Genomic DNA, 24,449 nt, shown 5'->3' on the forward strand with positions numbered 1-24,449 from the left:
AAGAATCAACAACAAGTGGGACACAATCATGAAGTGGAACGACATTTATTGGATATTTCAAACTTTTTTAACAAATCAAAAACTGAAAAATTGGGCGTGCAAAATTATTCAGCCCCCTTACTTTCAGTGCAGCAAACTCTCTCCAGAAGTTCAGTGAGGATCTCTGAATGATCCAATGTTGACCTAAATGACTAATGATGATAAATACAATCCACCTGTGTGTAATCAAGTCTCCGTATAAATGCACCTGCACTGTGATAGTCTCAGAGGTCCGTTAAAAGAGCAGAGAGCATCATGAAGAACAAGGAACACACCAGGCAGGTCCGAGATACTGTTGTGAAGAAGTTTAAAGCCGGATTTGGATACAAAAATATTTCCCAAGCTTTAAACATCCCAAGGAGCACTGTGCAAGCGATAATATTGAAATGGAAGGAGTATCGGACCACTGCAAATCTACCAAGACCTGGCCGTCCCTCTAAACTTTCAGCTCATACAAGGAGAAGACTGATCAGAAATGCAGCCAAGACGCCCATGATCACTCTGGATGAACTGCAGAGATCTACAGCTGAGGTGGGAGACTCTGTCCATAGGACAACAATCAGTTGTATATTGCACAAATCTGGCCTTTATGGAAGAGTGGCAAGAAGAAAGCCATTTCTTAAAGATATCCATAAAAAGTGTTGTTTAAAGTTTGCCACAAGCCACCTGGGAGACACACCAAACATGTGGAAGAAGGTGCTCTGGTCAGATGAAACCAAAATTGAACTTTTTGGCAACAATGCAAAACGTTATGTTTGGCGTAAAAGCAACACAGCTGAACACACCATCCCCACTGTCAACCATGGTGGTGGCAGCATCATGATTTGGGCCTGCTTTTCTTCAGCAGGGACAGGGAAGATGGTTAAAATTGATGGGAAGATGGATGGAGCCAAATACAGGACCATTCTGGAAGAAAACCTGATGGAGTCTGCAAAAGACCTGAGACTGGGACGGAGATTTGTCTTCCAACAAGACAATGATCCAAAACATAAAGCAAAATCTACAATGGAATGGTTCAAAAATAAACATATCCAGGTGTTAGAATGGCCAAGTCAAAGTCCAGACCTGAATCCAATCGAGAATCTGTGGAAAGAACTGAAAACTGCTGTTCACAAATGCTCTCCATCCAACCTCACTGAGCTCGAGCTGTTTTGCAAGGAGGAATGGGAAAAAATTTCAGTCTCTCGATGTGCAAAACGGATAGAGACATACCCCAAGCGACTTACAGCTGTAATCGCAGTAAAAGGTGGCGCAACAAAGTATTAACTTAAGGGGGCTGAATAATTTTGCACGCCCAATTTTTCAGTTTTTGATTTGTTAAAAAAGTTTGAAATATCCAATAAATGTCGTTCCACTTCATGATTGTGTCCCACTTGTTGTTGATTCTTCACAAAAAAATACAGTTTTATATCTTTATGTTTGAAGCCTGAAATGTGGCAAAAGGTTGCAGAGTTCAAGGGGGCCGAATACTTTCGCAAGGCACTGTATGTTTCAGTAAGATTGGATTCTTTGCTATTTTAGCCATGGTTATCAACTGTACTGCAGGGATGGAACATAAGTCACGGAAAATTGTGGTTGTGGTGGCAACAGCAGAGTAGTATTTGGGTGTGTGAGACTTGACATCAGAAGAGTTACTAAGGTATTAAGTGGTGATGTCCCATCCTTTCAGGTTGTTGGCATGAGGTAGAACTAAATAGATTTAAATAGTGGAGTAGGGTGGTGTTATTTATTTTTTATGTAGGGAGTTTAGTGTTATTTAGATGGTATGGTATTTGTTTATTTATTTTTAAAGAAAAGTATAAGGGAGTTATACTCCAGTCTAGTAGGTGGCGGTAATGCAACATATTGGATGCCAACCGCCGTTAAACCTCATCGAAGAAAACTGGGATAATTCTGTGTCACGTGACGTGCGGAGTGACGACATATAATTTTCATTTGGCCATTTCCTGGTAGAAGACTTTAATGTTAGTCAACATATTATGTGAACATTTTCAACAAATGACTTTCCTCTGAATGTAAAATTCGATCATTGGGGCATGAAACGAGTGTTTACGTTTGACATTGACCTACTAGCCAAGCTAGTTAACGTTGGACACTAACGAAATAGCTAGCAGGTGATCTCGTCAGTTTAGACGAACAATCACAATTAAACTAACTAGTTAATTCAGGAATGTGCGAGTTATGAATTACCGCTCATTTTAAATATACGGAATTGGTGATCGGTATAGCCAGCGAATGAAAAATGTTCCAAATAATTTTGTTCAATCTGATTTGTTTACAGGGCAAAGGAGTACTCTTTCCCATTTCCCCGGCAGATGGCGATGTTGAATCGTTTGTCTTTACCGTCCAAACGCAGTTTGCAGCTGCCAAGAAACTCTTACAAACCTTTCCACGGGGTGTATCTAAAACATTCTCCATTCATGCTGCAAAGGTGTCGATTTCCTCCTTAACTGGATTTAATGGCAAGAAATCGTGAAAAATATTGGGCAAGATATGTGTACTTTCTTTATGAAACCATTTTCCACCGCCATGTTTATGTGGTTTTAATGCTTATGAAGGCTAGTCCCGGATGATGCATATAGGTTGCAGCAGTATATAGTACCAAACGACGTTCCATACAGTCTTCTGTTTACACCTGGCTGTCAGGGTGAACCGGTCAGAAATTACAGCACTTTTTGTACATAGACCACCCATTTTAGGGGACCAAAAGTATTGGGACAAATTAACTTGTGTGTATTAAAGTAGTGAAAGGTGAAATATTTGGTCGCATATTCATAGCACGCAATGACTACATCAAGCTTGCGTTTCTACACATTTGTTGAAATCGTTTGCTGTTTGTGTTTCAGATCATTTTGTGCCCAATATAAATTGAATGGTAAATCATGTAGTGTCATTTGAGTCACTTTTATTGTAAATTATATGTTTCTAAACAATTCTACAATAATGTGGATGTTTACCATGATTACGGATAATCCAGAATGAATCGTGGATAATGAGTGAGAAGGCTACAAATGCACAAATATACCCCAAAGACATACTAACCTCTCACCATTGCAATAACAGGGGAGGTTAGCATTTGTGCGTCTAACTTTGTCATTGATCATTAGTCAACATTATCTAATCATGGTAGCATCCACATTCATGTAGTGTTTAGAAACATTTTCTTATTTAAAAAAAATACTTATCTTTTTACTACACGTAAGTGATTTTTCACAATACCAGATCTATTATGCGTGGGAATACTTTGGAATAGATTTCCCAAATTAATATGACTTGGAGCTGATTGGCTGGTGTCCAGAAAACTTCGGGGAGCAAATAAAATCACCAGTTGGGGAACCCTGGAGTAGAGAGAGATCAGTAGACACTGTAACCAAGAGAGGTGGTTGTTAAAGGGGAAGTGGTAGTGAGCAAAAAGTTCAGACTCAGATTTATGCCCGTGAGTGCATATCAATTCTGTAAATCAGGCAAGATCTTGGTGCACTGTGTGACGGGTCAGGGGCGCTGGTCCTGGGGTATATGATGATCGAGTGAGGGAACTGGTCGACACTACGTCCTGCCCAATCGAGGCTTCCTCAAACAACTGACAGACCTGGATATACAACTACAGGAGGACATACTAAGACACTGACACACACACATTCATCAGTAGAGAAGCAAACAGGAGATGGACTATAACAACATGAATGGAAGAAACTATAATAATCTGTCTGAATGCTCACTGCTTGTATGTTCAACTCCATTGTACTTTGTTAAATGTGTATATTGCCATACTGTTAAATTATTACACAGTAAATACACTATTAAAAAATCAACCATATTGTCATTTCATTCATATTTTGAAAGCAATATGGCGATGGCGCCTATCAATAAATGTGTTCTCAATTTACCTGGGGAAATTAAGACAAAAATAAATGTGTTAATTAAATATCCTTGGTAATTTGGGTTAGCAGCTCATATCGAGGATACATAGGATCCTTTCCTGAATCATAACAGTGATTTTATTTTTTAAAAATGTATCGCTAGCCTGTGTCAATGGACAATGAGTGAAGTATTCTGTAGAAGCAGCAAGTCACAATACCACACGCAGACTCAATGATATCAACAACCATACACATGAGGAGAGGTGCTTACTTCTGCCCTAAGCCTCACAGCCCCTGCAGACCAAGTTCCCCATTTACAAACTAAACATTTGCACAAAGGTTCCTAGAGTGTTATGAGACTTATACACAGGCTGTTTATAAAATTACAAAAAGCCTATTATGATATTTTGTTTTAGACCAACTGAAATGTGTTTATTAGCCAATATCTACAGGCTACACCCGCATCACTTTAAAATGCATTATTTAAATATGAATCATTTGTAAAACAGCCATAAAAATCACTAATGACTCAAGAGGCTTTGACACGTTTACAAAGTGTACAGAGAACTTTACACTTGTACTGTGCGCTTTAAGGTTAAGGAATCTGTTTGGTTTTACAGCAACACTACCCTGCAACAACACTTCTCCGCTTCAATAAGCCTCCAGTCACAATAAAACATAAATCAATGAAAACAATGATCAAATCTAAACCACAATGACACCGCCTATCTAATTTCTATGCGCAGTGTTCACCCATCCGTAACTAACCCATTAACCATGTCCCTAACCTATTACCTAATCCTGACTCACTAACTTGGTCTTTAGCTCGGTCTCCAAGGAGAAGACTGGACAGCAGTCGGATTCCAGCAGCATCCTGCAGTGTGTTTAAACATTAGTTTATTGAGAGGCTAATAGTTAACTGTGAATCGGCAGTATTACGTTGGTACCTAAGGTCTAAAACTGTGTTTACAGAGGGCAGTAGTCTTCAGCAGTCCTTGGGGAGGGCAGTTGAACATCAGTATAAACAGATACTGCTGTATCAGGCAGTGTGGCCCGAGAGCATCCCCTAGCGTAGGACAAGAAGAATAGGCACAGAAGTCTGGTTGCAGAAAGACAAGGGAAGAAGGGATGAAAGCAATGACAGATATATGGATAGATTGGATGAAGGCATAGATGGATGGTTGAAAGAAAAAAAAGGACAGGGGGGACCTGGTTTCATTCAGTTGGAAGGTAAGGGTGGATGGGGTAGGGGTAAGAGGTCAGCAATTAAGGTTACAGGTCATCAGTGGAAGTCTGGTTTTTCGGGGAAGGTGCATCCTGCTCGTCTGATGATGACGTTGGCAGCGTAGTGTCCTGCTTTCACACACTGTTCCAACTCCTTGTCCTGGACCAACTCTGACAGGAATCCTGCATGACACACACACACTTATTCAACTTTCTCAAGGACCAACTCCAAGGACCAGACAAATATCCCTACAGAAAGCCACCCAAAATGTTCATGCACATAGACAAACACACACTCAGGGACACGTACCTCCTACAAAGGCATCTCCGGCTCCATTTGTGTCCACAATGTCCTTCTGGTCAATCTTCAGCACTGGGAACGTCTCCACCTTGTCACCTCCTTCACACACACACACAATACGGGTTGAAAATGGCAAAGCAAAACACACACACACACACGGTATACGGGTTGAAAATGGCAAATTTGGGCACTAATAGGCACCTTAATTGGAATGTAGTGGCTGTACAGTATCATGCTATACATGTCAGAACTCTGGCTCTACGCTTCACAGCGCTGTACAGATATAGGATCATAATTTGAAAATATTCCTGCAGCAACAGGAACTGTGAATTATTATGTGTATTATAATTAACAAACATTGTTTGTAGGGGTTAATACATTTTCATGTTTGGGCAATTCAAGTTGAACATTTTAAAGTGGAAATTACCAACTTTAGAAGCCATTTTAAACCTACAATACAAGTATGCATTTCTTGCTGTGCAGGTAAATCACGGCAACAAAAGAGTGATCAAGTTAAGATCCTACATCTTTATGGGTGTTGACTGACAGTCGTTCTGAATTTAAGCATTGCGCACAATTTATTTTGTTGTCAGTGAGTGCAATGATGTAAATTGCGATGACTCAATGTATTTTGAATGATGAGACGTTGAGAATAAATAATGCTTTGATGTCATACAAGCAAGCCATACCTGTGAGGAAATAAATAATGTCATTTACAGTGTCAATGTTTATGATCCATGTTTGATGTACAGATACATGATGATATGATGTCATACTCTGGGTTGTTCCGAACAGAATGAGCCCATGTTTGTTTATTGTGAAGAAAATTCACTGCAGCACATGCACCTGAATGCACTCATAACTCCTTTCTAGGAGCACCAAGTTTACGATCTGTTTCTCTGAATTGCCTTGTGAAAGCCTAACACTGTAAGATCATATTTTATAACATATGTTGGCAAAAGAACATGCTTTCAAATGATGCCCACCTGACCCAGATTGTGATTTATAATGGACCCGTTTTGGGATAACGTAAAAAGTAATTGTTTGATGGCAGGGATGCAGGATTGTGTTCCAAACAAAACAATTACTACGTGTGCTTGGTCTAGTTCCTCAAATGCACAGCTAGGAGAGCTCCAAAAAAGCATCTTATAGTTGAAGAATCTTCTTTGAGTCATAAAAGTGCATTGAAATTGCTTAGAAACTGTACACACGTTGTCGATGTGTGTGGCCACTTGGAGACAGACACCAGTTAGTCCTCTCACTCAAACCCTTGAAATTTTAGTTGTCTTATGTTGCACCTACCACACCTTTTTCAGGAATAGTCTTATGTTATTGAATCAGTGTTTTCAGATTTCATTATCAACAAATGTGGCGAAAAGTATGGTAAATGTAAAATGCACATAAAATCAACAGTGTAATGTTCGGATTCAGTCTTGCGTCCGGTGAACTGTTGTGTCCTCACCTTTAGTTGAATATCTCCAAACTGTTCCCGTTAAATTGCTACCATGGTTATGCATATTGTTTCATATTTCTTGTGTAAGAAACATTTCAATTTGGCCTTATACATAATGGCCAATTCCAACGAGTTGCTGAAGGCAGGCTAGTTTCTGCACTCAAATCAGTGTGCGAGTGACAGTGTGTGTGCCTGTCAACGTGTGTGTGTGTGTGTAGTTACCTTTGGTCATGATGGTTCCGTCCTTCCCCTGAGTAAAGACAACGATTCTCGGTCTCTTCTTGTTGACTTTGGGCAGAGCCTCGGCCTTCTTAGCAATCTCCTCGATGTCCTCAGTCTACAAACACACACCATAGTCACAAACAAGCTATACTAATATACAAGAGTGTGTGTGTTTGTGTTTCAAATCGCAGTCCACTCACCTGAAAGCCTTGCTCTTTTGAAAACGTGGCCGCCTCCTGAAAAACAGAAATATCCCATTCGTTTCCATTTACACGGGAGTGTACAAAACATATTAGGAACACCTGCTCTTTTCATGACATAACTTTCACCTGGTCAGTCTATGATCCCTTACTGACTTCCCCTGTTAAATCCCACTTCATATCAGTGTAGCTAAAGGGGAGGAGACAGGTTAAAGAAGGAATTTTAAGCCTTGAGACATGGAGTTTTATGCGCGCCATTCAGAGGGTGAATGGGCAAGACAAAAGATTTTAAGTGCCTTCGAAAGGAGTATGGTGTCATGAACTGCAACGCTCCTGGGTTTGTCAGGCTCAACAGTTCAAGAACGGTCCACCACTCAAAGGACATCCAGCCAACTTCACACAACTGTGGGAAGCATTGGAGACAACATGGGCCAGCATCCCCGTGGAACGCTTTCGACACCTTGTAGAGTCCATGCCCTGACAAATTGAGTCTGAGGGCAAAAGGATGGTGTTCCTAATGTTTTGTACATTCAGTGTATTTCTCCATGTCGTCCTATCTCGTCTGCCTGTCGGTCTCTCTCTCCATCGTCCTCTCGCTCCCCATCTGTCTACTTGTGTCTGTCGCCCTTTCTCTGCCTATTTGCCCGTTGGTCTCTTTCTTTCCATCACTCTCTCCCTCTACCATTCAGTCTGTCTCTCGCTCTCTCTCTCTCCAGAAGTACCTAGATACTGGATAAATGAATGAATGAGTGTGTGTGTGTGTACCGTCTCGTTGCCGAACAGCACGTCCACATAGGGCATGACCTCCATGAGGGCATCTTTGAAGAACTGAGAGATGAAGGGAGCGGAGAGGTTCAGAGTGAACAGCTTGTTGTTCTCAGAAGCGTGTTTGGCCACTTTCAGTATGGACTCCAGAGACACCGTCAGGAAGAAACCCTACGGAGGAGATAATAAAGCCTGTTATCACTGCTACACAGCCAGTTGTAATGCTACACAGAGCCTGTATTACGCTACACAGCATGTTATAATCAATGCTCCACAACATGTTATACTAAATGCTACACAGCCTGTTATAATCAATGCTCCACAGTTTGTTATAATCAATGCTACACAGCCTGTTATAACCAATGCTACACAGTATGTTATAATCAATGCAACACAGTATGTTATAATCAATGCAACACAGTATGTTATAACCAATGCTACACAGTATGTTATAACCAATGCTCCACAGTATGTTATAACCAATGCTCCACAGTATGTTATAATCAATGCAACACAGTATGTTATAATCAATGCAACACAGTATGTTATAACCAATGCTACACAGTATGTTATAACCAATGCTCCACATTGTTATAATCAATGCTCCACAGTTTGTTATAATCAATGCTACACAGCCTGTTATAACCAATGCTACACAGTATGTTATAACCAATGCTACACAGTATGTTATAACCAATGCTCCACATTGTTATAATCAATGCTCCACAGTTTGTTATAATCAATGCTACACAGCCTGTTATAACCAATGCTGCACAGTATGTTATAACCAATGCTACACAGCATGTTATAACCAATGCTCCACATTGTTATAACCAATGCTCCACGGTATGTTATAATCTATGCTACACAGTATTTTATAATCAATGCTCCACAGTATGTTATAATCAATGCTCCACAGTATGTTATAACCAATGCTTCACAGTATGTTATAACCAATGCTACTAAGCCTGTTATAATCAATGCTCCACAGTATGTTATAATCAATGCTACACAGCCTGTTATAATCAATGCTACTAAGCCTGTTATAATCAATGCTACACAGTATGTTATAACCAATGCTCCACAGTATGTTATAACCAATGCTCCACAGTATGTTATAACCAATGCTGCTACTGAGCCCGTTATAATCAATGCTACACAGTATGTTATAATCAGTGCTCCACCGTATGTTATAACCAATGCTCCACAGTATGTTATAACCAATTCTACTGAGCGTGTTATAATCAATGCTACACAGCCTGTTAGAATCAATGCTACACAGCCTGTTATAATTAATGCTACACAGCCTGTTATAATTAATGCTACACAGCCTGTTATAATCAATGCTACACAGTATGTTATTATTCCATGCTACTAAGCCTGTTATAATCAATGCTACACAGCCGGTTATAATCAATGCTACACAGTATGTTATTATTCCATGCTACTAAGCCTGTTATAATCAATGCTCCACAGTATGTTATAATCAATGCTACTAAGCCTGTTATAATCAATTATTCACAGCCTGTTATAATCCATGCTACACGGTATGTTATAACCAATGCTACTAAGCCTGTATTAATTAATTATTCACAGCCTGTTATAATCCATGCTACACAGTATGTTATTATTCCATGCTACTAAGCCTGTATTAATCAATGCTACACAGCCTGTTATAATCCATGCTACACAGTATGTTATTATTCCATACTACTAAACCTGTTATAATCAATTATTCACAGCCTGTTATAATCCATGCTACACAGTATATTATAACCAATGCTACTAAGCCTGTTATAATCAATTATTCACAGCCTGTTATAATCCATGCTACACAGTATGTTATTATTCCATGCTACTAAGCCTGTTATAATCAATGCTACTAAGCCTGTATTAATCAATTATTCACAGCCTGTTATAATCCATGCTACACAGTATGTTATAACCAATGCTACTAAGCCTGTTATAATCAATGCTACACAGCCTGTTATAATCCATGCTACACAGTATGTTATTATTCCATGCTACTAAACCTGTTATAATCAATTATTCACAGCCTGTTATAATCCATGCTACACAGTATGTTATAACCAATGCTACTATTGTCAACAATGCTACTCAGTGTGTGTGTATGTGGTCTTTGTTACATACAGCGATATAGTAAACTTTGGCTTTTTCCACCAGTTTCCAGTTCTCCTTCAAGTCCAGATGTTTGTCCTTCTTATAACAGTTAGCTGCCGCTAGGTTAGCTACCAGGGACCTGAGAGAGGAAGGGGGGAAGGAAGAGAAGAACGAGTGGAGTTGATGAGAGGGACACAGTGGAGTTACAGTGGTAAGACAAAGTATGTGAACCCTTTGGAATTACCTGGATTTCTGCACAAATTGGTCATGAAATTTGATCTGATCTTCATCTAAGTCACAACAATAGACAAACACAGTCTGCTTAAACTAAGAACACACAAACAATTATACGTTTTCATGTCTTTATTGAATACATTCATAGTGTAGAGTGGGAAAAGTATGTGAACCCTTGGATTTAATAACTGGTTGACCCTCCTTTGAAAGCAATAACCTCAACCAAACATATTCTGTAGTTGCGGATCAGACCTGCACAACAGTCAGGAGGCATTTTGGACCATTTATCTTTACAAAACTGTTTCTGTTCAGCAATATTCTTAGGATGTCTGGTGTGAACCGCTCTCGAGGTCATGCCACAGCATTTTAAAATCGGGTTGAGTTCAGGACTCTGACTGGGCCACTCCAGAATGGGTATTTTCTTCTGTTGAAGCCATTCTGTTGTTGATTTACTTCTGCGTTTTGGGTCGTTGTCCTGTTGCATGAACAAACTTCTGTTGCGCTTCAATTGCCGAACAGATGATAGCCTTACATTCTCCTGCAGAATGTCTTGATAAACTTGGGAATTCATTTTTCCGTTGATGATAGCAAGCTGTCCAGGCCCCGAGGCAGCAAAGCAGCCCCAAACCATGATGCTTCCAACAACATACTTTACATTTGGGATGAGGTTTTGATGTTGGTGTGCTGTGCCTTTTTTTCCTCCACAAAGTGTTGTGTGTTCCTCCCAAACAACTCAACTTTAGTTTAATCTGTCCACAGAATATTTCGCCAGAAGCGCTGTAGAACATCCAGGTGCTCTTTTGCAAACTTCAGACAGGAGTGGCTTCTTCCGTGGTGTCCTCCCATGAACACCATTCTTGTTTAGTGTTTAACATATTGTAGACTCGTTAACAGAGATGCTAACATGTTCCAGAGATTTCTGTAAGTCTTAGCTGACACCTTAGGATTCTTCTTAACCCCATTAAGCATTCTGCGCTGTGCTCTTGCAGTCATCTTTGCAGGACGGCAACTCCTAGGGAGAGTTGCAACAGTACTGAAATTTCTCCATTTGGAGACAATTTGTCTTTCTGTGGACTGATGAACATCAAGGCTTTTAGAGATACTTTGGTAACCCTTTCCAGCTTTATGCAAGTCAACAGTTCTTCATCTGAGATCTTTGTTCGAGGCATGGTTCACACCAGGCATTGCTTCTTGTGAAGAGCAAACTCAAATTGTGTGAGTGTTTTTTACAGGGCAGGGCAACTCTAACCAACATCTCCAATCTTGTCTCATTGATTGGGACTCCAGGTTAGCCGACTCCAGACTCTAATTAGCTTTTGGAGAAGTCATTAGCCTAGGGGTTCACATACTTTTCCCAACCTACACTGTGAATGTTCAAATGATGAATTCAATATATACAATACAAATACAATGATCAGTGTGTTATTAGTTTAAGCACACTGTGTTTATTTATTGTTGTGACTAATGTTATGACCAATTTATGCAGAAATCCAGGTAATTCCAAAGGGTTCCCATACTTTATCTTGCCACTGTAGATGGAGTGGAGCCTTGACCTGTTGTCCTTTGAGTGTGTGTATTATGAGAGTGAGAGAGTGACGTGTTTACCTGTTGTCTCCGGTGATGCATGCGGCACAGGTCCCTGTAGGCTCCTCTGTCTGCTCATAGTAGTAGGCGTCCACGTGGGCCTCGTCTGCCTTCTGCTTCAGAATCTCCCCAAACTTATCCTCTCCGATACAGCCGAAGAACGTACACACCTTGTGGGGATCCTGGATCATCCACTGTGTGTGTGTTTAAGTAGGTTAGCACGTGTGGTGTGTGTCAGTGTGTCTGAATGAAACATACCTGGGCAACCTTTACACATTTTGAAAAAGGTACAGTGGGATAGTGTAATGACTAAGTGTGTGTGTGCGTCTCATACCTGGGCGATTTTTATAGAGTTCTGTGTAGCTCCTCCGGCATGGTACTCTACTTTAAACTTTTTGACAATCTCTTCAAACCTACAACACACATGCACGTACAATGTTTAAGACAACAGGGAAGTTTTTTGTATGGTTTCAAGCTTTACCAGGATTCAGTACATATGGTATGAGAAACATAATATTTTTTCTTCTGAGACAGAGCTAAAGACCATTATGGCCCCAGTAGCTCCAAGTAACATGTTCTGTTCTCTATATATAGGAGCCTTATCACCTACTGATAACACACACAGACGGACAGAGAGAGTGTGAGAGATGGAGAGGGGATGGTAGAGGGGGAAAGAGGGAGGTGTTTGCGTGCGTACATATGCGGGTCCACGTGTGTATTAATGGGGGGATGCATGTTAAACGGACTAAAATAGGGCTGGCCCAGCAGAACAGAGCTAAGGAGGTGAGGATGAGATTTTGCGAGACTGTTTGCGCCATTGGCTGAAAGAGACGCACAGGAGTGAATCAGATGCCTTCCCCCTCCAGCACAGCTATTTCCCAACCTTAGTGGTTTGTTTACTGCCCAGTCTGTCTGCTGACTCAACTAGAGCAGGGTGGTTGTGTGCTAACAGAACAGCTGAGGTCAGTATTGGTCACAACTCAAACATCTGGACAGGAATGGACTAAGGCTGGGGGGGAAGGGGGCCAACAAACCTAGGACACAGCTCAAACACCTAAACCTGGGGTCCGTTCAGAATGACACAAAGTTACAAAACGTTCAGATAGAAATGTATTGTGTAGAACATACATGATTGTCTGAAGAGTAGAATAAATCGACTAATTTATATCTGCAACATCATGAATGTTACACTTCTTAGTCTCAATAAGCCTCCTGCAGTGAGACGTTTCTCCTCGACCAATAAGAATGCCTGGATTAGAGCGGAGGGAAACTCCCAAGGCTACAACAAAACTCTGCACAGCTGAGACTGTTGCTCCCTCTGTCTGGACATGCTCCAGATATACTAATTATGTACAGATTTTCTGGGGCAGAATGAATCAAATGTCTCAGAGTAAGGGCTTTCCCACATAGTTTTGAGCTATAATTTGAATCAGAGTCTGATTCTTTGTTACATTGTATTTCTTTTTTTTGGTCCAGTTGGTTTCACATTGCCAAATGTCAAACTAAAAAAAAGTCCTAAACAAAAACCACGTGTCCATGCAAGTCATTTGTTTATTGGAAAAAATGCTCATGTTAAATCCATCTGTGAGCAACACTTGCGTGTCCCAATCTTCATAATACTTTCGCTTTGGTCTTCCAACAACATGCGGGAGGAAACTGAGCAATAGCCACTCCAACCCTAACCCTATAGCCCACATCGCCCCTAATCGGATGCGTTTCTACTCAGAATGTTTCAGACATGTCAAGTTATGATGATGCATGCATTTTGCAACCAATCATAAGTTCTCACCTGCAGTGAACCACGGTGCATTATTTAGTGCGCTCCCGAGTGCAATAGTGTTCACACCAGTCCAAACAAACCGAATTAGGGGGGAAACGCACTAGAGTTGTAAAAGAAACGCTCCAAAACAATTTGACGTGAAAAGCCCCCTAAGAGTGCTGATCTAGGATCAGGTTCCCCGTGTCCATGTAATCATATTGAAAATCAAATCAAGAGTCGGCTTTCTATTCCGCAACAAAGCCTCCTTCACTCACGCCGCCAAACTTACCCTAGTAAAACTGACTATCCTACCGATCCTCGACTTCGGCGATGTCATCTACAAAATTGCTTCCAACACTACTCAGCAAACTGGATGCAGTTTATCACAGTGCCATCCGTTTTGTCACTAAAGCACCTTATACCACCCACCACTGCGACTTGTATGCTCTAATCGGCTGGCCCTCGCTACATATTCGTCGCCAGACCCACTGGCTCCAGCTCATCTACAAGTCCATGCTAGGTAAAGCTCCGCCTTATCTCAGTTCACTGGTTACGATGGCAACACCCATCCGTAGCACGCGCTCCAGCAGGTGTATCTCACTGATCATCCCTAAAGCCAACACCTCATTTGGCCGCCTTTCGTTCCAGTTCTCTGCTGCCTGTGATTGGAACGAATTGCAAAAATCACTGAAGTTGGAGACTTTTATCTCCCTCACCAACTTCAAACATCTGCTATCTGAGCAGCTAACCGATCGCTGCAGCTGTACATAGTCTATTGGTAAATAGCCCACCCATTTTCACCTACCTCATCCCCATACTGTTTTTATTTATTTATTTTTCTGCTCTTTTGCACACCAATATCTCTACCTTTACATAACCATCTGATCATTTATCACTCCAGTGTTAATCTGCATAATTGTAATTATTTGCCTACCTTCTCATGCCTTTTGCACACAATGTATATATAGACTCCCCTTTTTTCTACTGTGTTATTGACTTGTTAATTGTTTACTCCATGTGTAACTCTGTGTTGTCTGTTCACACTGCTATGCCTTATCTTGGCCAGGTCGCAGTTGCAAATGAGAACTTGTTCTCAACTAGCCTACCTGGTTAAATAAAGGTGAAATAAATAAAAAAATAAAAAAAAATATTAATTGTGATCTAATTGGCAAAACTGATCCCAAATCAGCACTCCTTCTCTGAGACGCTTAGTTAATAGGTCCTTATCAATAATTTGCTTGCTGGAGGGCAAGGAGACTCCCAGCTCCGCTAAAACTATTGACAACTGTGTGTCGTTTTCAATGGATTGTTAAATAAATGTTAAATATTTAGTTGGAATATCATCACCTATTGAAGAGCATAGCCAGAACTACACATTTCCAATTACTTGATGCAAAACAATTGCTCACATTTAGCTTTATCATCAGAGTTATACAGCAAGTAACTGCATGCTTTTCATGATCAGTAAACATCAATTGATCGTGTAATTTCAGATACGCGAGGGAAGCCTCACGATATCAGCCACCATTAATTTGATGTTTGAGTGATATAAAATAAAAGTGAACTATACCTGACAAGTATGAGTGGTTTAGCTTAATTTCCCATCCTTTGTGGGCTCTGCCTGTCAAGCAGCAGAAGGGCGCATTTGGCGATGTACTGTTGTCTGATAATGTTTACTTTGCAATGTACCGGTATAAACTTTGTACATTTGGCTACACATAGTGGTAAGTAGAACTAATGACTGCTTTGCACACTCTTGGCATTCTCTCAACCAGCTTCATGAGGTCCTTAGGTAGTCACCTGGAATGCATTTCAATTAACATGTGTGCCTACTTAAAAGTTCATTTGTGGAATTTCTTTCCTTCTTAATGTTTGTTTAACACTTTTTTGGTTACTACATGATTCCATATGTGTTATTTCATAGTTTTGATGTCTTCACTATTGTTCTACAATGTACTATTATTCTACAATGTAGAAAATAGTAAAAAATTAAAGAATAACCCTTGAACGAGTAGGTGTTCTAAAACTTTTGACCGGTAGAGTAGTTAACAAGCTAACTTTCAGGAAATAAACTAGATGGCTATATCCAAATATTGATTGATTTGCTTGCCATCTATAATGGTGATGACAGTAGTCCGACTGACAACTTTGCCAGGACGAGAACTTGCTGATGTCAAGCTCTTTCCAAAAGCCTAATATCTGATGAAGCAAGCTAAATGCTTATCTAGCTAGCTACATGCCAAATTAATCTCCCAATGCCAAAAGAAGTGCTCAATGTTTTATGGTACAACATTCATATGATATACAGATCTGATCTGAAGACAACGTTGGTTTTACCCTACTGAACCACGGGGAAAACCTCCACGGTCCTTTCCTTCACCGCAGCTGTCTTCTTATCTCTATGTGATTAAATGTAGACTTTCTTCCTCAAACTGCTTTGGCCCGGCAAGGTGGGGGAGGTTAGGCCTCTTGCCCTTCTGTTGGCTAGTTCTGAACCTCCTGCCCCATCATTGGCTAGACTCGTCCTGGTGAATTCTAGAACGTGCCTGTTCTGTCCAGCCCACTCCAGGAAAGAGAACAGCTCAGTGTGTGAACTTACGGACCCTATATGTGTGCGTGTGTGCCTGAACAGCGACCACAGACAATCAGGAGTTTAAAATGGAAAAACACTTCTTCATGCAACAAAGAAATAAGGCAAATGTGAGGCAACTAAGACTTTAGATGAACCTCGGACGATGTTGAATGATTGATTGAATTAATGTGAGTGGTAGGAGGTACCCACAATGCTTTATGCTTGTCCTCGGCCAGGATCTGGTCGTTGGGCTTCAGACCGTACCTGAGAGAGAGAATGAGAGAGAAGGGGCAGGAAGGGGGAGAGGGAACGAAAGAAAGAGATGAGTATCTTTCAGTCGTTGAGGATGAAAAAACAGGAGAGCTTCAGGGAACAAAGTCTGAGTCTGTGCCCTTTAAATGTCATTTTCTACGACACAAAGAAATCCCCTCTGATTATATACATACGCACACAACAAGGTGATTAAAACCCACTCCACTTTGATCAGGATCTAGTTGATTACTTTACACCACAGCTCTCTCTGGATTTATCAGCTTTGTTTGTGTGTTTGTGTTTGTGTGTGTGTGTGTGTGTGTGTGTGTGTGTGTGTGTGTGTGTGTGTGTGTGTCTAGACTAAAATGATTGTTCCATAAAACCAAAGAATGTTCAAGGTTTGGTCACATTCTAGTTCTAATCCATTGTTTACGTAAGTGGTCTGAGACAGACTGGTCTCGGGGCTGTAATCTAGCAGAGCCATTTGATCCGCTCCCACTACATACAACTACTAAACACTAATTAAACCTATATAAACTTTATCCAAACCCCATCTAACCCTTAACATGCACTCACTACATACAGCTACTACACCAACATAGGAGCTACACCAGTGCATCGAGGAGCGTCTCACGCTCTGAAAAAGTTACAGGTCTAGTGCAGCAGGCCAATAACCCCAATGATTCAGTCCAGATACATTTCCTCCACTCTGAACTCATCATCTCTCCCCTTTTCTCTTCATTTGGTGACATACAACTTCATAGCACTGTGACATGATGGTACAGGCCAGAGGAGTGACACACACACGCAATCTGGTCCCTTACTATGGCCGTCTCCGTGCCAGCCTGCTAGCTATATCTCACACATACACTATGGTAAGAAGTTTTAGAACACCTACTCATTCAAGGGTTTTTCTTAATGTTTTACTACACTGCTCAAAAAAATAAAAGGAACACTTAAACAACACAATGTAACTCCAAGTCAATCACACTTCTGTGAAATCAAACTGTCCACTTAGGAAGCAACACTGATTGACAATAATGGAGCATGCCCAGGCGTTGTAGGGAGGTCATACAGGCACGTGGAGGCCACACACACTACTGAGCCTCATTTTGACTTGTTTTAAGGACATTACATCAAAGTTGGATCAGCCTGTAGTGTGGTTTTCCACTTTAATTTTGAGTGTGACTCCAAATCCAGACCTCCATGGGTTGATAAATTTGATTTCCATTGATCATTTTTGTGTGATTTTGTTGTCAGCACATTCAACTATGTAAAGAAAAAAGTATTTAATAAGAATATTTCATTCATTCAGATCTAGGATGTGTTATTTTAGTGTTCCCTTTATTTTTTTGAGCAGTGTATTTTCTACACTGTAGAATAATAGTGAAGACAACAAAACTATGAAATAACACATAGGGAATCATGTAGTAACAAAACAAGTGTTAAACAAATCAAAATATATTTTATATTTGAGTATCTTCAAAGTAGCCACCCTTTGCCATGATGACAGCTTTGCACACTCTTGGCATTCTCTCAACCAGCTTCACCTGGAATACTTTTCCAACAGTCTTGAAGGAGTTTCCACATATGCTGAGCACCTGTTGGCTGCTTTTCCTTCACTCTGCGGTCCGACTCATCCCAAACCATCTCAATTGGGTTGAGGTCGGGGGATTGTGGAGGCAAGGTCATCTCATAAAGCACTCCATCACTCTCCTTCTTGGTCAAATAGCCCTTACACAGCCTGGAGGTGTGTTGGGTCATTGTCCTGTTGAAAGACAAATGACAGTCTCACTAAGCCCAAACCAGATGGGATATCGCTGCAGAATGCTTTGGTAGCCATGCTGGTTAAGTGTGCCTTGAATTCTAAATAAATTGCAGACAGTGTCACCAGCAAAACACCCCACACCATAACAACTCCTCCTCCATGCTTTACTGTGGGAAATACACATGAAGAGATCATCCGTTCACCCACACCACGTCTCACAAAGATTCAGCGTTGGGAACCAAAAATCTCAAATTTGGACTCCAGACCAAAGGACAGATTTCCACCGGTCTAATGTCCATTGCTCATGTTTCTTGGCCCAAGCAAGTCTCTTCTTCTTATTGGTGTCCTTTAGTAGTGGTTTCTTTGCAGATATTCGACCATGAAGGCCTGATTCACACAGTCTCCTCTGAACAGTTGATGTTGAGATATGTCTGTTACTTGAACTCTGAAGCATTTATTTGGGCTGCAATTTCTGGGCTGCAATTTCTGAGGCTGGTAACTCTAATGAACATATCCTCTGCAGCAGAGGTAACTCTGGGTCTTCCATTCCTGTGGCAGTCCTCGTGAGAGCCAGTTTCATCATAGCACTTGATGGATTTTGTGACTGCACTTGAAGAAACCTTCAAAGTCCTTGAAATGTTCCGTATTGACTGACCTCCATGTCTTAAAGTAATGATGGACTGTCGTAATATGACTGTCGTAATATGAACTTGGTCTTTTGCCAAATATCTTCTCACAACACAACTGATTGGCTCAAACACATTAACAAATGAACTTTTAAGGCACACCTGTTAATTGAAATGCATTCCAGGTGACTACCTCATGAAGCTGGTTGAGGGAATGCGTGTGCAAAGCTGTCATCAAGTCAAAGGATGGCTACTTTGAAGAATCTAAAATATTACTACATGATTCCATTAGTGTTATTTCATAGTTTTGATGTCTTCGCTATTATTTCACAATGTAGAAAATAGTACAAAATAAAGACAAACCCTTGAATGAGTAGGTGTTCTAAATTTTTGACCGATAGTGTACACGTGACATCTCTGAGCCCATGCCAGCCAAGACGCCACTGATAGGACAGGGGTACGGGAGGAGAGGGGGGATGAAGAGAGGGCGAATAGTGGGGGAGAAATGAGGCCAGTGAAATAGTTTGGCCCTGGCCTTTTGGAATGATCGGACGGTCAGCCCTACGTGTCAGTACAGGACACTTCCTTCCACGCACGCTGTGGAGCACTGGGGCATGGTCTCAGTCAGGGTAGACTGGGTAAGTGGTAGCTAGCAACTGATGCGGAGCAGGTAGCTTTCGTGAGCAAAAAGGGTTCTTGTTCCAAACTTCCAGTTCAAGTCAGTTTCTGTTTATTCAGTTTTACAATATAGCATTTCCAAAACTGCCCCCCCAAAAAGGTTTGTGTAACATGTAGGCTTACTGTTTAACATTATGTTAAACTAAGAAAATATACTTCAGAGAAGGGGCCACCTACTGCAGTTTGTGGCCTTGAGGATGGATCATCTGTTACCCTAACCTGCTCAGTGGCTGACAGTTGCGGCTTCCACCCACTCAGGTGCGTATGGGTGTGGTGTCTGTCCAAAAGGTTGGGAATTAATATAAAAGACAGCAACAACATGCGGGAGGAAACGCAATAACCGCTGATTGCTGTGAATAGGGGAGACCGGGGCTGGTTGTCACAGTACTTAGCCTATTCCTCCCAATCTAGAGTGCGATGTAGCCAAATAATTGTAAGATAGAAATGTGTGACTTCTTTGGAAGAGGTTATCTACCTGGTCAATTCATGTTAGCATCTCAAAACATTGAGATGAGGTGAATTCCTCTGTTTTATAGGTGGCGGAAGTAAAGAAAATAGGCATGTCTTGGTATTTTCATTGTTTGAATTATGGGAGGCTATCCATGAACAATTATGTTTGTTGAAAAAAGCAAAGGGAAAGCTGTATTTCAAACCTATTTTCAAATTGCTAGGTCAAGCCATGTAGAATTATATCATGGTTAGCCTTTATGCTTAATTCGGGATGGTTATATAAAAAGTTGTACTGACAAAGTACAAGCTGTTGAATAATAAATATTGTTTAAATCAATTGCCTGGTTATTACTGGGCTACATTCATTTCAAGTAGACCGTGCGATAGCTAGGCTTAAACAAATAATCCACTCAAACTATCTTGCAGTATGTTTAGCATGTCAGCAGTCAAGTTTTAAAGATATACAATTTTCAAGAAGCAAAGTTTCACTTGCCACATCATAATGAAAATTGTATCACCATGATGCAAAACGCAGTGAAAATTAAAATCCTATATCTTGAAAACTTGACTGCTGACATTCAAAACATTTTGGGACTGTATCAACAATGGGCCAATGAAAAAAATACCAAAAGATAGTAGAAACGGCCAAGATGGTCAATCTGACCATTTTCAATTTAGTAATTTGAATGACTTAATTTCAATAAAAACCTTTAACCTACCAGTCCCTGACTTTCCCTAAATATGGTGTATTTTACACTATAGGAGTACTTTGAGATAAATATCATAAAATACAATAACTTTAAGCATTTCATTCTCAAAAGAGCCATGACACGACCTTATGCATATATTGAACAGTAGAATAGCAGGGCCAAGACGAGTACCAATAGCAGCCAATGACACCTCTTCTGGATGTCAACTTCCTAACAGTCTAATAAATATATTAAATATATGCGATTGGAAATATAATCATTTGGTTGGGTTTCTAAAGGCCTTAGGTAACATTACAATCCGGAAACATTTATATTTGAAAGAACATAACTTTTCCTTATGTTACTGTAGGCTGGCTATATGTAAAAAAATATCTATAAAAAAATAAACAGAATTTCAAGTGTCAAATACATTTTATTTGTAGAGTGCCTTTGTTACAACTATGAATCAAAAATATACGTTGGAACACAGTAAAATCTCATTTTTATAACGACAAAACAAATAAAAATAACCAAACCATGACGCAAGATACGCATTCAATGAAGAAAATATCAGTAGCCTAAACATCAGTATAAGTGCCATGTGTGGGTGGGTGTGAAGTGAAAATCAGCACAAAAGTTATAATGGATTTATAATTAATTTAAGTGTCCATAAGACAGCGGTCAAACTAGTATATTAGTTATATAATAGTTATTGGACACATTTTTTGCTTCGCTCGCGCTTACAGTATGGTGTGCGTCTTCACGCAACAGCTGGATCTCATTTAGGGATAACAATCCCTTGTCCTAACAGTCGACACAAATCTTTGTCACTTTCACTTGCAACACTTCCCACAAACAAGTCACTTTCAGCTGAAACGGGTGTTGCGGGTTCTGTTCCGAGTGCATCTGCCCACCTGGCAGTTTCTCTTCCCCGGGAGCTGTATGCAATTTTGCTTGCGCAATGGCTCGCGTGGAATCTTTGCTGCTGCCTTGGCCCTCATATGTCTCTCACGTAGCCCGTGTGCCAGATAAAGTCTCTCCTGCTCATGGTTTTGTTAAATTACTGCTTGAACACCACGTGTGCGTTGTTAGCAGCCAAGTCAAGCAGGTTGTAGAACACAGCAACAAGCCAGCGGCGAGTTCCACCTTTCACCGAGTACAGCAGTGGCATCTGATCCGCACCGACCTATGGAATAGAATAAAAAAAGGTGAGGATAATTTTCTCATAGGAAAAACAACAAGTGTGATACAGAAGAGCATAATGCATTGCATATGTTTATCTATATATGGCGATGTGTATTACGTAATAGTGACATACCTTGTTCGTTGCAGTGTGCAATAGCCTCCGGTTTTCTCGTTGTGCCCCGATCAATGGCAACTGTCGACTGTCGGATGCATGGTGCTCAAGACTCAAATGTTATTTCTTGCCTTGATAATGTGCGAGTGTTGGCTTGCAATTCCGAAGCACTGTTTGAATATTTATTTATTTATTTAACCTTTATTTAACTAGGTTGTGGGAAACTGTTACTGTGCAGTTGCCTTATTTTTGCACTAAGGGAGGGAGCTCCCATCTCCTTTGTTCATGGTGCCGACCAGGCTTGTTTGCCAATGACAGTGAAGAAATTGTCCATGGTGACATTTTGCCCCTTGCCAATGTAAGGTTCCACAAGCATCCCCACCACATTATCCAACACTCGCTCACCTGCTGCCCGATATGGGTCTTTCCCAGATATGGAAAGCTGTTCAGCACTAAATCAGAAGGATAATCAGAGATGTCGTGATCCATTTCTTCCCCGCCATCCAAGTCGTTCTCATTCAAATCTTGTAGTAACGCTAATGCAGCATGTTCATCCATTCGTCTTGCTCTTCTTATTGTAAATTACGCACGCGCTCACTGTGTAACCTACTTCAAATAGACCTAGAGTAAACTAATAAGACTGTTTGGATTTGGTGGACTGATAAAGGGTAAACTGTTTTGAGAGTATAATTAGAAAATATTAATACAATAGAATGGCCCACCCTGTTCTTCATTCACAATTAGTGATTACATAATTGTATTTATCTGTGCATGGCTGAGCCATGGAAATCTATGGCTACGCCATGCCCTACCACAGTCAACACATACTTTACAGTAAATATATAATGGAATATAACAGAAAAATAAAATCCCAAATAGCTGTTGCTGATTGTCACCTGTATAGCTGTTGCTGATTGTCACCATGGTTATTCTAGGAAAAAGTTATGAAACAGAGAGACCATCAGCAAAATTTGTAGAGTTGTTTGGCAAAAATAGGTTAATTGGAAACCTTGGAATCTTCTCTTTCAGATAGGATATAGCAATCAAAACGTCTGTCCTGCATCGACTTCTGTAGGAGGATATGAAAGAAGTGCTATTTGGTAAACTCTGTTCCCTTCTTAGTCAATGCATGCTGCGCTGGTCATCAGTCTCTTCATTCTCAATTTGATAATATTGTCACCAGGGTTGGAAATTAACACCAGCCAAATGAGGGTAGATTTTGTATGAATGTATATTCCGCCAACCACGTTGGCAGGTGGTCACACAGAGCTTTTGGGAACAATAAAAAATAATAATAATCCAAAGCCCAAGTTAGAAAGAAGCAGGTCGAAATGACGAAATGTTGACGTGTTTCTTGGTCAGTTAAATCATTTTGTTCACATGATAGGTTGTTTTTCGAAGTTAGTTTGAGTTTGTTGCAACTGTCTGCTGCTAGGAAGATATTGCAGTCAGATTTAAAACAAAATCACAGACCAGGGAGTGCCCAAATTACCATGTTAACATAACAGCCCTTCCCTTAAAAGGCCAAATGAAATTGTTTCTCACCTAATGGTTATTATTTTTTTACCCCTTTTTCTCTCCAATTTATCCCAGTATTCCAATTGGTAGTTACGGTCCTGTCTCATCGCTGCAACTCCCGTACAGACTCAGGAGAGGCAAAGGTCGAGAGCAGTGCGTCCTCCGAAACACAACCCAACCAAGCCACAGTTGCTTCTTGACACAATGCTTGCTTGACCCGGAAGCCAGCCGCACCAATGTGTCGTAGGAAACACCGTGCACCTGGCGACCGTGTCAGTGTGCACTGCACCCGGCCCTCCACAGGAGTAGCGATGGGACAAGGACATCCCTGCCGGCCAAACCCTCCCTTAACCAGGACGACGCTGGGGAAATTGTGCGCCACCCCCGATTGCGGCCGGCTGCTACAGAGCCTGGACTCGAACCCAGAATCTCTAGTGACACAACTAGCACTGCGATACAGTGCCTTAGACCACTGCCCCACTCGGGAGGCCGTATGATTGTGCGTGATTGAGCATTTTTTATTTATTTAACTAGGCGAGTCAGTTAAGAACAAATTCTTATTTACAATGATGTCCTACCAAAAGGCAATGTGCTAAGAGAAGGACAGTGCACCATCTAGCATTACTCCCAAGTACTTGTATGAGGTGACTACCAGAGAAAGCAAGTTGGCTTTGTTGTAGAGCATTTAACACAAAATCCGTGGAGAGTCCAGCCGAGTATAAGACTGTATCATCTGCATATAAATGGATGAGAGAGCTTCCTACTGCCTGAGCATGTTGTTGATGTAAATTAAGAAGAGCGTAGGGCCTAGGATCGAGCCTTGGGGTACTCCCTCGG

General features: G+C 40.8%; 1 protein-coding gene across 2 annotated transcripts in view; it reads right to left on the minus strand.

The window, feature by feature from the left end:
- Window positions 1–4,776: 4,776 nt before the first annotated feature.
- LOC139409156 (adenosine kinase-like) overlaps window positions 4,777–24,449 on the minus strand; it is a 36,480-nt gene continuing 16,807 nt past the window's right edge. For both annotated transcript variants that reach the window (XM_071153932.1, XM_071153941.1), the window contains exons 3-11: window positions 16,545–16,598; window positions 12,338–12,416; window positions 12,025–12,197; window positions 10,216–10,324; window positions 8,065–8,235; window positions 7,300–7,335; window positions 7,100–7,214; window positions 5,434–5,523; window positions 4,777–5,306 (exon numbers count right to left, since the gene is read on the minus strand). In XM_071153932.1, the coding sequence (XP_071010033.1) occupies window positions 5,182–5,306; window positions 5,434–5,523; window positions 7,100–7,214; window positions 7,300–7,335; window positions 8,065–8,235; window positions 10,216–10,324; window positions 12,025–12,197; window positions 12,338–12,416; window positions 16,545–16,598 (952 nt within the window). In that variant the 3' untranslated portion in view covers window positions 4,777–5,181. The remainder of the gene's footprint in view (window positions 5,307–5,433; window positions 5,524–7,099; window positions 7,215–7,299; window positions 7,336–8,064; window positions 8,236–10,215; window positions 10,325–12,024; window positions 12,198–12,337; window positions 12,417–16,544; window positions 16,599–24,449) is intronic.

Source organism: Oncorhynchus clarkii, chromosome 1 (genome assembly GCF_045791955.1).
Source record: "Oncorhynchus clarkii lewisi isolate Uvic-CL-2024 chromosome 1, UVic_Ocla_1.0, whole genome shotgun sequence".
Lineage (NCBI taxonomy): Eukaryota > Metazoa > Chordata > Actinopteri > Salmoniformes > Salmonidae > Oncorhynchus > Oncorhynchus clarkii.